The sequence below is a fragment of the Squalius cephalus genome (genome assembly GCF_949319135.1).
Source record: "Squalius cephalus genome assembly, chromosome: 1".
In the NCBI taxonomy this organism is placed as follows: Eukaryota; Metazoa; Chordata; class Actinopteri; order Cypriniformes; family Leuciscidae; genus Squalius; species Squalius cephalus.
Genome location: NC_137122.1, coordinates 55,088,828 through 55,103,734, shown reverse-complemented (window position 1 = coordinate 55,103,734; position 14,907 = coordinate 55,088,828). Strand labels below are relative to the sequence as shown.

The following is a 14,907-nucleotide window of genomic DNA, read 5'->3' as shown; positions in this document are numbered from 1 at the left end:
AGACCATGTGAAGCCATTTTTCAAAATTTAAAGCTGAAAGATTGATGTTTAATTGATGTTTAATTGATGTTTAAACAAACAAGTCATTATTCGCCACTCGTAATGTAGCGAGGGCAGGGATCGGGACACGTGATTCAAATTGCTGTTTGGTCGCTATTATACTCCTGTCTTGATATATATATATATATGATTGAGAAAATCCAACAATAAATAGACAGAGACAATTTCACACAGAGCTCTTGCTGAAGGCACAGAAGCTGACATTGTTTGGTCCAGGTGTGCTTTATAGCTTCCTGGTCATGACGTCTCCTGCCTATGACGTTCTGTCACACCATTGGACTGTGATCGCACAAGTGCTTCAAGTCACAATCCAGCAAAGCTGTTCCCACAGCATCATTCTCCACGCAGAGCTTGTTCCCTTGAAAGGGAATGTTGCTTTTTAGTGAAACTAAACGAAGAAGGCATGAAGCTAGAATAAAATTTGGAATTGATGTTTCTGCCTAAATTGAAAATTAATACACAATGTTAGTTAACTGCATGATCTATAATATCTTATAACTGTATATTCTGACAAATGGACATTACTTTGGCACAGTAGAATCATTCATGTTCTATAAAGGTGCTTTGAAATGCTATGCATTGTGAAAAGCACTATACAAATAAATCTATGTTTAAAAAAAGATAATTAAAAATGCTGTAGTCTAAAGGTGAATACTTTGACTTTTGTCCAGATATTTGACCCAATTTCCAGTTTGGAGAAGATCAACTAGAGTTTAGAATTCTGAGTTTGTCATTCATAAATAAAACTTTGCTCGGTCATTCATGAACTCGGAACTCGTAATTACGATGTTTTTGACTCCACTAGAAGAGCACATAAACACAGCAGTAAAGTGACTCTCCTTCACCAGGAATGAGGAAGCTGCTTTACAGACACTCCTGTTTTACACACGTCACTCAAACACAGAAGCAGGAAACTATTTCAACTCCTCAGTTCAGAGAAACAGAAACTGAAGTATTGTTGAGCTGTTGTGTGTTTGTGTCTCTCTGTATTCATGCAGTAAAATGGCAGAAGCCAGAATTTCTCAGGATGAGTTCACGTGTCCAGTGTGTCTGGATCTCCTGAAGGATCCAGTGACTATCCACTGTGGACACAGTTACTGTAAGATCTGTATTACAGACTGCTGGGATCAGGAGGACGAGAAGAGAGTCTACAGCTGCCCTCAGTGCAGACAGACCTTCAGTCTAAGACCTGCTTTAGCTAAAAACACCATTCTGGCTGAACTGGTGGAGAAACTGAAGAAGACTAAACTTCCTGCTGACTGTTACGCTGGAGCTGGAGACGTGCAGTGTGACGTCTGTACTGGAAGAAAATACAAAGCCGTCAAGTCCTGTCTGGTGTGTCAGGAATCTTACTGTCAAACTCATTTTGACCGTCATGAGGAATTTCACTCTCGTAAGCAACACAAAGTGATTGATGCCACTGGACGACTGCAGGACATGATCTGCCATAAACATGATAAAGAGCTAGAAATGTTCTGTGTCACTGATCAACAGTGCATCTGTGTGTGGTGTAAGGAGAGTGAACATAAAAACCACAACACTGTATCAACTGCAGCACAGAGGACAGAGACACAGGTATGAACTGAGAGGGATTGATCACACAGAAATGAAAGTGTCTTTATTTACTCACTCATTTACTCATGTTGTTCCAAACCGGTTTGATTGAGTTTCTTCTGTTGAATATAAAAGATGATATTTTGAAGAATATCTCATCTATTTTAGTTTATACATTGAAAGTCAATGGAGTAAAAAAGTTTCAAGCTCCAAAAAGGAGAAAAAGCATAAAAGTAATCTAAACAACTAGTGGTTAAAGAAAGGAGTACGCTTAAGTGTATTGACATTAAAAGTATATTTAAAAAAAAAAAAACTGTACTTGCAGATAACATGAAATGAAAGGCCACTTAAGTGCACTTAAAGAGAGTCAACTTTCATGACTGTTTCATAAGTATACTTTATAAAGTACACTTTTTTTATAATGTAAAATTAAAAGTTTTACTTTAAAGTACATTTTAATAATATTTAATACTTCAATTTAACTCAATAGAATTATGAAATTACATTATATACTTAAATCTTCCTAAAGTGCGTCAAAAAGTCACTCTTAAGTTCAGCTAATTGCTTTATATGTACTATAATATAATATAATATAAACTATAATACATTTTCATTTAATAGCAATTAACATGCAATTACTTTTATGAAATCATTACATTCAGTTCACACTTATTTCACAATTATATTCTTTTAAAGTATATCATTACCAAAATAAGTGCACTCTTTTAAATATGCTACTTTTAAAAGAACTAAATTTTTATTCACAAATCAAAACATTGATAAACTCATGAAAGAACCAATGAGGTTTGATGTTATTGACGTGTCACCATATTTTATTTGGCCTCTGTAAACCGCTGAGACATTCTTCTAAATATCTTCTGTTGTGTCTCACAATAGACAGAAAGTCATACAGGTTTGGAGCGACATGAGGGAGAGTAAATGATGATACTAATGATATAAAACTAGGCACTGATGAAATACTGCTGACATTCATTTCAGGAAACCATGAATCTGTGGTTTGAACCAGACAGTAAAAACTTACCATGCAAGATCTTTAACCACTTCACCAACTCTGGATTCATGTAACTCTAATGTTTGTATGACAGTAGTTTTATGTGTCATTCCCTGTCATTGGTTTGTCCTCCAGAAACAGCTAAAGGAGACGCAGATGAAGATCCGTCAGAGAATCCAGCAGAGACAGAAAGATCTTCAGCATCTGAGAGAGGCTGTGAAGTCTCATAAGGTGAGTCTGGAGAAGAAGAGAAGTTTGAGACGTCTCAGTTTGGACTCTGTCAGTCGTGCTGAAGCCACTGTGTGATTGTGATGTGTGTGTAACAGCGCTCTGCACACACAGCAGTGGAGGACAGTGAGAGGATCTTCACTGAGATCATCCGCTCCATTGAGAGAAGCCGCTCTGAGGTCACACAGCGGATCAGAGATCAGGAAAAGACTGCAGTGAGTCGAGCTGAAGGACGACTGGAGCGACTGGAGCAGGAGATCAATGATCTGAGGAGGAGAGACACTGAGCTGGAGCAGCTTTCACACACACACCATCACATCCAGTTCCTGCAGGTAACAGAGATCTAGAAGAACAGGATCATAGTGGACTTGAGCAAGATCCTGCTATGACAGAGAAACATTTCATGAGAGCAGAATGAGCCGTTGACTGAGATGTTGTCAGGAATTCAGTCAGATTCAGTCAAGTGTTGTGTTATCATATAATCATCAGTCAGACTATCATCTGATCATCTTCTGTTTAAAGAGACACACTTACAAAGCCCTGGGAAATTTACCATTCAATATTAACTCATTTTTCCTTCTGGTTTCTTCTGTCTTGATGAAATCAGTGAACTTGATGGTATCAATATCCAGCCAACTAGATTTTTCATCCTCTTTTAATGAAATCTTTTATTTCTACTAAAATATTTTCAGTAATTGGCACCAAAATTGGGTCAGGTGATCTTCAAAGTTGATAATATTGATAATGTTGATAAAATTAAACAAACAATTTTCAATAGAAATTACATTGAGTATATTTTAGTTTATCATAAATGTGTGTCAGTTCATTCAGCAGTAACTTTAACCATATTTCAAAGACAATATAATTATGAAATTGTTGGTCAAAAAGCTCTCTAAATATTAGCTAATTGCATTTAAAAAATAAATTTTGACTATAAGACATTAATTTAATTAATACAATTATTTTAATTATAATTTTAAAAATAATTAAGTGTCTGAAAGCATTACATTCAATCCGCTCTTAAATATATATATATATATATATATATATATATATATATATATATATATATATATATATATATATATATATATATATATTATTATTATTATTATTATTATTATTAAGTGTCAAATACTAGAGTTAGTAGCATTAAATGATGAATATGAGGAGAATGTGCTGATTGTGTGAAAGTGCTGGATTGAAGCGAGTCACTGAAGAGAAGTCAAGTCAACAAGAGCCGCTCAGATCTGATATAGTGCAGGTTATTGGCTGAAGTGTGGAGATGATGAGTTTTGATTTCTGTTTTCTGTAGAGTTTCCAGTCTCTCTCAGCACCTCCTGAATCTACAGACGAACCCGACGTTTCCTTCAGTTCTCTCTCCTCTTTTGATGGCATGAGAGAATCTGTCCGTCAGCTGAGAGACAAACTGGAGGATTTCTGCAAAGAGGAGATCAAGAAGATCTCAGACGGAGGTAAAGTCCTGCGCCTCGTTTATACAGACGTGTGGAGAAAGATCCCAAATCTGAACGTACAACCGTTTCCGAAATGTTCCTATGATTTATAAAACATCCATTTGCACAAAAATGTCCTTAAATGCATCCCAGTTTTAAATCACAGTTATTAATAAATTAAATTCAAGTCCATCAAATCCTCCTACAGAACGGCCACAAATATTTCTTGATGATTCAGAAATACGGACTCATCATCGTGGACAAGCGTTTATTTACACATGACGGAGGATGAAATCCATGGAATTTAGGATCAATCCGATGTGTGTGTTTTATAAATGAAGCCTCTGGAGATTATTAATCTGCTCTCAGAAATGAGTCCATCATCTAATATTATAGAGCATCATATTAGAAATGTCTTAGAAATGAATGTATTTGATCTTGTCATTTCTCTTCACACTGTTCATGTCTGTTTATTTCCACAGTCACTTTCACCAACATGAATCCCAAGACCAGGAACGACTTCCTACAATGTGAGTCACTAGAAAACAAGCAGAAAAACTCACTGAATGTGTTCATGTTCTTCCTGTAGAAGGAGAAATAAATCATGATAGAAGAGTTTTATAATTGATCATGTAAATGATGATTTGCACAGGATATTTGGTCAGCTGTACTGAGACACTGATGATACATTGAACGCTGTGACATGATGCACATAGAGATTAGTTCATTTTTTAGAACCGTGTGTGTGCGCACGTGCAATACAGCTTAGAAATGATATTAAATTATTTATTTATTTTATAGTTTTCTGTGATGGTCGTGTTTAGGTGTACGGGATAGAATATGCAGTTACGGTACCAAAATCATTATGGCTATGGAAAGCCATAAAAATTGAAACTCCACATGGACAAAAACAATGCTGATTGAATCTTTTCATATAAATGAGATTTAAGACGACTAAGTGCAGTTTTTCAACCATCTAAAGTTTTTGAACAGACATTGTTTAATAACAATTATACCTTAGGTTCAATTTAAACAAAATCATTACAGTAATCTTCTAAAAGGTAAATAGAAGATGCGTATGTATTCAAACTTTAAAGATTTTATTTGAACAGTCTTCTGTTTTTAAAATATATCATTTAAACTTTTAAGATTATACTTCTTATAAATAAACTCAGCACCTGATATCCTGATCACTGAATTTGTGTGACTCTCTGACACACACACACACACACACACACACATACCCTTTGGCTGGTGCTTTTTGAAAGCTCCGCAGGTCAAACGCTGGTGTAAAGAGAGGCCAGAGGGCCCTGATTTCTAAACATGTAAGATGATTTTTTTTATTTTCGTGAACCCGTTTCATACATTGCGTTGTTTCATGAGCTGTATGTTTTTTCTTCAACTGTCTAAACATTTAACTGATTGTTTCATAACATGTAGGCCTATGTTTTTTCTTCAACTCCATAAACATTTAACTCACAACATTTAACACTATTTTTTGTGAATCCATTTTATTTAAACTGGATAGTTCTACATTTATTTCAACTTTTTGTGTGAGGTTTTAGTAAGATCTTTATTTATAATCATTTATATTCTTTTAAAGAACAGAATGTTTTATGTAAGATGATTTTTTTATTCTTTTGTTTATCTAAAACTGAAAGAATTGGTTTCAGTAAGATGTTATTTTATATTATTGTATATTATATTATTTGTGTGAATTATTTTATAAAATATCTGTTTCTCACTATCACTGTGCTCTGGAATGTGGAGGAGCAGAAGGAGGGGGATGTCAGAATGCAGAGGGCGCACGCACCACTCAGGCCGGGGCTGTGCTGGAGAGGCGCTTCAGTAAAAACTCTGTGATCTTTTGTGACTCCATTTTATTTATACTTTTTGAGTGAGGTTTTAGTAAGATCTTTATAAACATTTCATTTATATTGTTTTAAAAGAACTGAATGGCTTTTCAACCTTAGTGAAATGAGCATGAGAACAGTATGTTTTTCAACTTTAGTTTAATTGGCACGATAATTATTAAGGATATGATGTGTTTTGTATGACATTGTTTAATCACAGTGTCTGAACAACACGTTTCAGATGTCAGAACTCAAATGCGAAGGGTGGCAGGGGGAAATCCCGTGACACAGATGGTCACATCTCCTCTGATGTCTGATCTCCACACACACACGCTTTGAGAGACTCATTGCAATTTTTTGTGACTCTTATTTTATTTAAACTTTTGGTGTGAGGTTTTAGTAAGCTATTTTATAAACATTTCATTTATATTGTTTTAAAATAACTGAATGGCTTTTCAACATTTGTGTGAGATAAACTTCCACAGTTTTTTCCTTATCAGTTTTCACAGTACAGCCCGGATACGCTCAGACATATGTAGGGAGGAGAATCCTGTGATACCAACTTCCAAAACACACACTAACTGTCATGTTCAAAAGGCTTCAAATGGCATCAAAACCCAAAACTAGCTGTCATGACATAATTATTATGACCGCCGCTAGCGTAGCTAGCGAAAGCGGTCATATAGGGATTGTCAAAGTTTTTTTTTTTTTTTTTTCCCGTCACCTTACTGAATTTTTCGTAAACGATACCAGGGACACCGAAGCACCGGGGAACATGAAATTTGGTGGGCATGTAGCCCCACTAGACTTCTAAGGAAAAATTTCGTTTGGTCCCCGGGGGCCACTCCCCCCCCGCGCTGGGCCCCCCCAAACCCCAAAAAATGCAGTTTTTCCTAAATAACTACCTGAACCGTGGCACCGAGGATGAAGAAATTTTTATGGTATGTTGGTCTAATAGACTTTTACGGAAAAATTTCGTTTGGTCCCCGGGGGCCACTTCCCCCCCCGCGCTGGGGCCCCCGTAAATTTTTCGTCAACGATACCAGGGACACCGAAGCACCGGGGAACATGAAATTTGGTGGGCATGTAGCCCCACTAGACTTCTAAGGAAAAATTTCGTTTGGTCCCCGGGGGCCACTCCCCCCCCGCGCTGGGCCCCCCCAAACCCAAAAAAATGCAGTTTTTCCTAAATAACTACCTGAACTGTGGCACCGAGGATGAAGAAATTTTTATGGTATGTTGGTCTACTAGACTTTTACGGAAAAATTTCGTTTGGTCCCCGGGGGCCACTTCCCCCCCCGCGCTGGGGCCGCCATAAATTTTTCGTCAACGATACCAGGGACACCGAAGCACCGGGGAACATGAAATTTGGTGGGCATGTAGCCCCACTAGACTTCTAAGGAAAAATTTCGTTTGGTCCCCGGGGGCCACTCTCCCCCCGCGCTGGGCCCCCCCAAACCCAAAAAAATGCAGTTTTTCCTAAATAACTACCTGAACCGTGGCACCGAGGATGAAAAAAATTTTATGGTATGTTGGTCTACTAGACTTTTACGGAAAAATTTCATTTGGTCCCTGGGGGCCACTTCCCCCCCGCGCTGGGGCCCCCGTAAATTTTTCGTCAACGATACCAGGGACACCGAAGCACCGGGGAACATGAAATTTGGTGGGCAAGTAGCCCCACTAGACTTCTAAGGAAAATTTTCGTTTGGTCCCCGGGGGCCACTCCCCCCCCGCGCTGGGCCCCCCCAAACCCAAAAAAATGCAGTTTTTCCTAAATAACTACCTAAACCGTGGCACCAAAGATGAAGAAATTATTATGGTATGTTAGTCTACTAGACTTTTACGGAAAAATTTCGTTTGGTCCCCGGGGGCCACTCCCCCCCCCGCGCTGGGGCCCCCGTAAATTTTTCGTCAACTATACCAGGGACACCGAAGCACCGGGGAACATGAAATTTGGTGGGCATGTAGCCCCACTAGACTTCTACGGAAAAATTTCGTTTGGTCCTCGGGGGCCACTCCCCCCCCGCGCTGGGCCCCCCCAAAACCAAAAAAATGCAGTTTTTCCTAAATAACTACCTGAACCGTGGCACCGAAGATGAAGAAATTTTTATGGTATGTTGGTCTACTAGACTTTTACGGAAAAATTTCGTTTGGTCCCCGGGGGCCACTTCCCCCCCCCCCCCCCCGCGCTGGGACCCCCGTAAATTTTTCGTCAACGATACCAAAGACACCGAAGCACCGGGGAACATGAAATTTGGTGGGCATGTAGCCCCACTACACTTCTACGGAAAAATTTCGTTTGGTCCCCGGGGGCCACTCCCCCCCCCGCGCTGGGCCCCCCCAAACCCCAAAAAATGCAGTTTTTCCTAAATAACTACCTGAACTGTGGCACCGAGGATGAAGAAATTTTTATGGTATGTTGGTCTACTAGACTTTTACGGAAAAATTTTGTTTGGTCCCCGGGGGCCACTTCCCCCCCTGCGCTGGGGCCCCCGGTAAATTTTCCGTCAACGATACCAGGGACACCGAAACACCGGGGAACATGAAATTTGGTGGGCATGTAGCCCCACTAGACTTCTACGGAAAAATTTCGTTTGGTCCCCGGAGGGCCACTCCCCCCCCCCCGCGCTGGGCCCCCCCAAACCCCAAAAAATGCAGTTTTTCCTAAATAACTACCTGAACCGTGGCACCGAGGATGAAGACATTTTTATGGTATGTTGCTCTTAAGGGCCCACATCAACCTAGCCCATAATCACTCATTTGTGATTTGCGCCCCTCCCATAAAAAATTAAAATGCAATATTATTCTGCTTTAATCGCCCCTATCTTCAGTGGAGATGTTCAGAACTGCACCATATTTCATGTGTATGATTAACTTGACATCCTCTGGGGGTATCCTCTGCTAAGTTTCGTAGAATTTCATCCATGGGGGGGGTATAAAATAAATTCATTTATGTGCACATTTAGTGACTGTACACTCATCGGCCTGTAGATGGTGCTGTTGAGCGAAGGGTTGCTGGTTTAGGATGATACGGTCACACACACACATGCAGGAATACAAACAAACGCAAGCATGCACACACACTGACATCCACACGCACAGACACACACCCATACACACACATACAAATCCACATGCACAGACACACACACACAAACACACACGCACACACATGTACGCACACATACATACACGCACAGACACACACACACACACACACACACACACAGACACACACATACACAAACACACACACATACACACACACACACACACACACACACACACACACAGACAGACATGCACATACTACTACTTTTTTTAGGTATATACATAAACACGCAATACAGCCAAATTACTCCACGTCATTTATTTTTGTGGAAAGCCAGTGCAGGCCTGAGCGGCGGTCATATTTTGTACCGCGATGCGGTACATCTAGTTATAACTGTGTCTTCAAAAACACACACACTAACTGGCATGTTCAAAAGGCTTCAAACAATTAAAACTAGATGACATAATTATTTAATCACAGTGTCTTCAAAACCTTCTGTCAATATCAAAAGGCATCAAATTAGCTGTCATAGCCATGATGTAATTATTAAAACACTTTCTGTCAATATCAAAAGGCATCAAAAGACTTCAAAACCCAAAACTAGCTGTCAATAACTACATGATCAAGGGCTAACCGGGTCAATAGGTCAAAACTAGCTGTCAAAAAGACTTCAAAACCCCTTTGATCTCCTTTGATCTCATCTGGTCTTCTTTGATCCCTTTGATCCTATGCCAAAATGGGCGGGTACCTGTCACCGGAAGGGGCGTGGCACCTGTCAATCAATCATTTTTGACAGGTGGTATATGGTATCAACTACTCGTGTTGCAGGATTTCTTCGCTGCAAAAACACACAAATGTGAAACAACAGGAATTTTCGTCTGTTGCACTCCCATAAACATTAATCAAAATAGCACTTTATGATTTAAATGCATTAGGTTTACAAAATTGGGTAGCTAGGCCAATTTTTCGACCAGGAGTTTTATCGTTTATTTTTGAATATCACTGTGGTTAACCACGAATTCAATAACGATATTTGCATGCAAGGCCTATATGTTTAGAAGGAATCTCGCTTAAAAACATATTTATTAATACCGGTAATAAGCACGTGAGAATTCTACGTTCACAGCGATTTAAAACAAATATTAGAAATGTATCAACTGCAGAGAGATTCTTTCATCTCTAACAGGACATCTGTAATATTAATACTGAAGTGTATAGCATTTAACAGTGCTAAAATTGTCTAGGCATATTTTAGCAACTTGTTAAAATGTAACGTTACTGACTTCAGCTTTTTGCCTTGGTCAGTTAGGAGTGAGTTCGCGTTTGCGACTTATCTCACAATTTCATAATTTCATAAAATGTGTGCACAAAAATTATTAATAACCATATAAACGATTGAAACTGAATATTGCTCATAAAACAAAGTTTGAGATTGCCTAAAATTTCTCCACCATAAAACTGTAACCGCACTGGCATTAGTAGTACATTTAACATTAGCTCAAATGATCTATAGGGAATTTTAATAATTAATCATGAATATGATTAATATTTTGCATATTACAGTTACATTAATTTATCGAAACTGAAACTAGATCGATATGTATATATGAATAACCAATCACAACGAATTATAATTCCTCATTCATATATCAATAATCTTATTTCAAATCGAAGTTATGGGATAACTTTCAATGGAATTAATTTAGTTATCAAACAATCTGTTTGTCCAGCAAACATTAATGTAAGATTAACTTATCAAATCTCAAGTAAAATTATCCTTCTTACAAAGGCAAGAAAGAGTATTTTTGGCCTTGAAAAAAAACCCAACTCGCTGTGTTTATAAAATTAGGTTACTTAAATCGTAACAAGATAAAGCATGTAGCTTAAGATCAACAAATCATTGACTTCGTAAAATGAGCATTTAAGACAAGATGCAATCAAGGATATATGGAATTTTAATAATTGGACTAATAGCCTACATCGAACTAAGGAATACAAAATACTACAATTTACACCAGTAAATATGTATGTACAGGACACGTAAACAAAAATACAAGACTAAACGAATAACGAAAATGAGAGAGAGAGAGAGAGAGAATGAAAGGGAGAAAGTGAAACTAAAGGTCAGGATGAGAGAGATCACCGAGATGATCTCAGCATGGCAAAATCACAGGCAATGTAACCTTGAGAGAGACAACAAGAAATCACATCAATCAAATCCAATCAATACTTGCGTATGGTTCTCTTTGTATTTGTGAAAGACGAGCGTGCGTGGGTCGTCCTTTTGGATCTGTGCGGTCTTTCGTGTCTTCCGGTGCGAGCAGACTCGCGCGAAGGTTTAAAAGTTCACCGTACGTGAAGTTACCAGCGAAACAATTCAGAGTTCATCTCCTTCGTGTAGGAAGAGGCGAATATGAAAATAATACTCAGTAAAGAAAGGAAAAGAAAAACGGAGAACACTCCCTATTGAGGAGTTCTGGAACCGGAGCCTCTTCACATGACGAGTGCTCGTGCATGTGTCCTCCCGGACGAGGAGCGCGGTCGCGGGAATTTCAAAAGAGTCATTCCTTTGAGTTGAAGTTGTCGGCTGAAGTCCGAAGACGAAACAAAACTAAAAGACTGCAAGGAAAGGAAAATATAAACGGAGAAAAGCTCCCTAAAAGGGAGCCATGGATGGTCTCGCTGATGAAGAGGGTTCGTAAAAGTGCTCTCGGAAGAACTCTAGCTAGGTCTTCTTATGGAAAGACTTAATGTACGCCTACTTTGCGTACGCAGACCAATCATCTTAGAGCATCTCGGGCGGGAAGATTTTTCTTTGTCTTGTCAGACAACGCCCACTCGAATGAGTCACGAGGGATATCAAATTTGAGACGATTTGCTCAAGACATATGAAATGTGTAAAACAATGTACATTACTGCATTCTGCTATCGAAATTCGACTCTGTTAGATTGCGAGGATTACAGAGATATGAAACTTGTCATATGAAGATTATAGGAACACCAAGTTACATAAGATATGCATAATTACACACATTTAAGGTTTGTTCATTCAAATAAACGTCATAAACGAAGTGAATATAACCTGTTTGGTAAACAGGAGTATAGGAGATACATATGACTTGCTTATATTCTAAGTTTAATATTCAAAGTTTGTGTATGTGTGTGCGTCGGAATGTTGGCTTTCCGTTATCTCTCTAGCAGAGGAGCTTGATGAGCCGCTGAAACATTGGTGGTCAAACTTTATGACCTGCCGTGAGTATCGGGTTACGGGATGCAATTCCACTGGGAGAAACATTCTTCAAAAATACATTTCAGAGCTAAACACTAGAAAATCATAATTATATGATCAAACAAATTAATAAAACATGCATACAGGAAGGCAAAATACAAATCTGCGTTACATACATTAAAATTATATTTCTATCCTGAATAACACACAAAGGATGTTTGTGTGTGTGGGGGGGTGTGATGTCACGTAGCAGGAAAAAGTTTCGTTATCTCTTTGGTGCAGAGAGGAATGTTAGTTTCAGGTTCTGGAGTGTCTCTGAGATGCAGTGAGTGTCGTAAACACCCCAGGAGGGTGGTCTAGTCATAGACCAGGCGGCTCCAGTTAGTGACTTATATCTACCAGGTTAAAAGCTAAAAGCTTTTCCCCAAAATTTATAATGACAAGGTTTATGGAGTTTTTGTGTGCAGGGAAAACAGAATCATGATTCTTGCACATTCGTTACACAGACGTGTGGAGAAAGATCCCAAATCTGAACGTACAACCGTTTCTGAAATGTTCCTATGATTTATAAAACGTCCATTTTAACAAAAATGTAATTAAATGCATTTCAGTTTATAAATCACAGTTATTAATAAATTAAATTCAAGTCCATCAAATCCTCCTACAGAACGGCCACAAATATCTCTTGATGGTTCAGAAATACGGACTCATCATCGTGGACAAGCGTTTATACACACATGACGGAGGATGAAATCCATGGAATTTAGGATCAATCCGATGTGTGTGTTTTATAAATGAAGCCCCTGGAGATTATTAATCTGCTCCCAGAAATGAGTTCATCATCTAATATTATAGAGCATCATATTAGAAATGTCTTAGAAATGAATGTATTTTGTCTTGTCATTTCTCTTCACACTGTTCATGTCTGTTTATTTCCACAGTCACTTTCACCAACATGAATCCCAAGACCAGGAACGACTTCCTACAATGTGAGTCACTAGAAAACAAGCAGAAAAACTCACTGAATGTGTTCATGTTCTTCCTGTAGAAGGAGAAATAAATCATGATAGAAGAGTTTTATAATTGATCATAAATGATGACTTGCACAGGATATTTGGTCAGCTGTACTGAGACACTGATGATACATTGAACATTGATTCATGAAGAGTTCAGATACATTAAAAGATCAGACAGATTCATAATTCCTGTTTCTGATGTGTTTTCTCTCCATCAGATTCCCATCAGCTCACTCTGGATCTGAACACAGTGCATAAACACCTCAGTCTGTCTGAGAGGAACAGAGTGATTACTGGCACTAACACACGACAGCCGTATCCTGATCATCCAGACAGATTTGATCAGAGGCCTCAGGTGTTGTGTAGAGAGAGTGTGTGTGGATGCTGTTACTGGGAGATTGAGTGGACTGGGATTTGTGCGTGTATATCAGTGTCATATAAGAGCATCAGCAGGAAGGGATCGGGTGATGAGTGTCTGTTTGGAGGTAATGATCAGTCCTGGAGTTTGGACTGCTATTCCTCCAGTTACACATTCAGACACAATAACATAGAGACTGTTCTCCCTGTAAAGTCCATCAGCAGAAGAATAGGAGTGTATGTGGATCACAGTGCAGGAACTCTGTCCTTCTACAGCGTCTCTGACACAATGAGCCTCATCCACACAGTCCAGACCACATTCACTCAGACGCTCTATCCTGGGTTTTGGGTTCATTGTTCTGGATCATCAGTGAAACTGTGTTGATGTTTCAGAACAGATTGTAGAGAGATTTTACCCATAATACTTTGAGCTGCACGATAAATCATCAGTAACAGAAACAGAATAAATGAGTGTATCAAATCCTTATAGAGACAGTAAGAACAGTGTGTGTGTGTGTGTGTGTGTGTGTGTGTGTGAAAATTCTGTATATATTTCTACCCTCCTTGAAGAGATGCATAACGCCCATAAAGCCTACCTTATGATCCATCGTCTGAATCTCTTAAGAAGGTCTGGCACGAACAGAGAAAAGCAACGCAATGGACTCTGCGACAACTGCAGAATCAGTGGTGGACGTCTAAGGCTCAGCAGATTCAATCTTTTGCAGACAAGCATGATATGCATAATTTTTATACTGCAGTGAAGACCATTTATGGCCCCAGATCTTACTCCGTCTGCCCTTTGAGATCAGCTGATGAACTGACTCTAATTAAGGATCAAACAGGCATTGTACAAAGATGGGGGGAACATTTTCAAGCCTTATTAAATCAAAAGGCATCAGTTGATCTTACAGTGTTAAAGGATCTACCAACTTTACCAAGAATACAGAGTCTCGATGTTCCACCGTCTTTTTCTGAAGTGCATGCTGCAATCAAGGAATTGAAAAACAACAAGTCTCCTGGACCTGACTGTATTCCTGCTGAGCTCCTGAAGGAAGGAGGGTACCTCTGTACTAGGGCAATCCATCAGTTCAT

At 38.9% G+C, this 14,907-nt stretch overlaps 2 protein-coding genes across 2 annotated transcripts in view; both read left to right on the top strand.

Moving 5' to 3' along the window:
• mcrip1 (MAPK regulated corepressor interacting protein 1) overlaps nt 1-14,907 on the top strand; it is a 362,891-nt gene that overhangs the window by 207,542 nt on the left and 140,442 nt on the right. The gene's annotated exons all lie outside the window — the stretch shown is intronic.
• LOC307155526 (tripartite motif-containing protein 16-like) lies at nt 995-14,271 on the top strand. Its single transcript, XM_079866227.1, has 7 exons — nt 995-1,635; nt 2,762-2,857; nt 2,953-3,186; nt 4,170-4,329; nt 4,791-4,838; nt 13,384-13,431; nt 13,677-14,271. The coding sequence occupies exons 1-7, from the start codon at nt 1,063-1,065 to the stop codon at nt 14,198-14,200; spliced, it is 1,683 nt and encodes a 560-aa protein (XP_079722353.1). The 5' UTR covers nt 995-1,062; the 3' UTR covers nt 14,201-14,271.

Excerpts from the sequence above, each read along its gene's own strand:
- LOC307155526 (XM_079866227.1), top strand. The coding sequence starts at position 1,063 with ATGGCAGAAGCCAGAATTTCTCAGGATGAGTTCACGTGTCCAGTGTGT. Across the intron at positions 1,636-2,761 it reads CACAGAGGACAGAGACACAG|AAACAGCTAAAGGAGACGCA; the intron begins GTATGAACTGAG and ends TTTGTCCTCCAG. Across the intron at positions 3,187-4,169 it reads ATCACATCCAGTTCCTGCAG|AGTTTCCAGTCTCTCTCAGC; the intron begins GTAACAGAGATC and ends TGTTTTCTGTAG.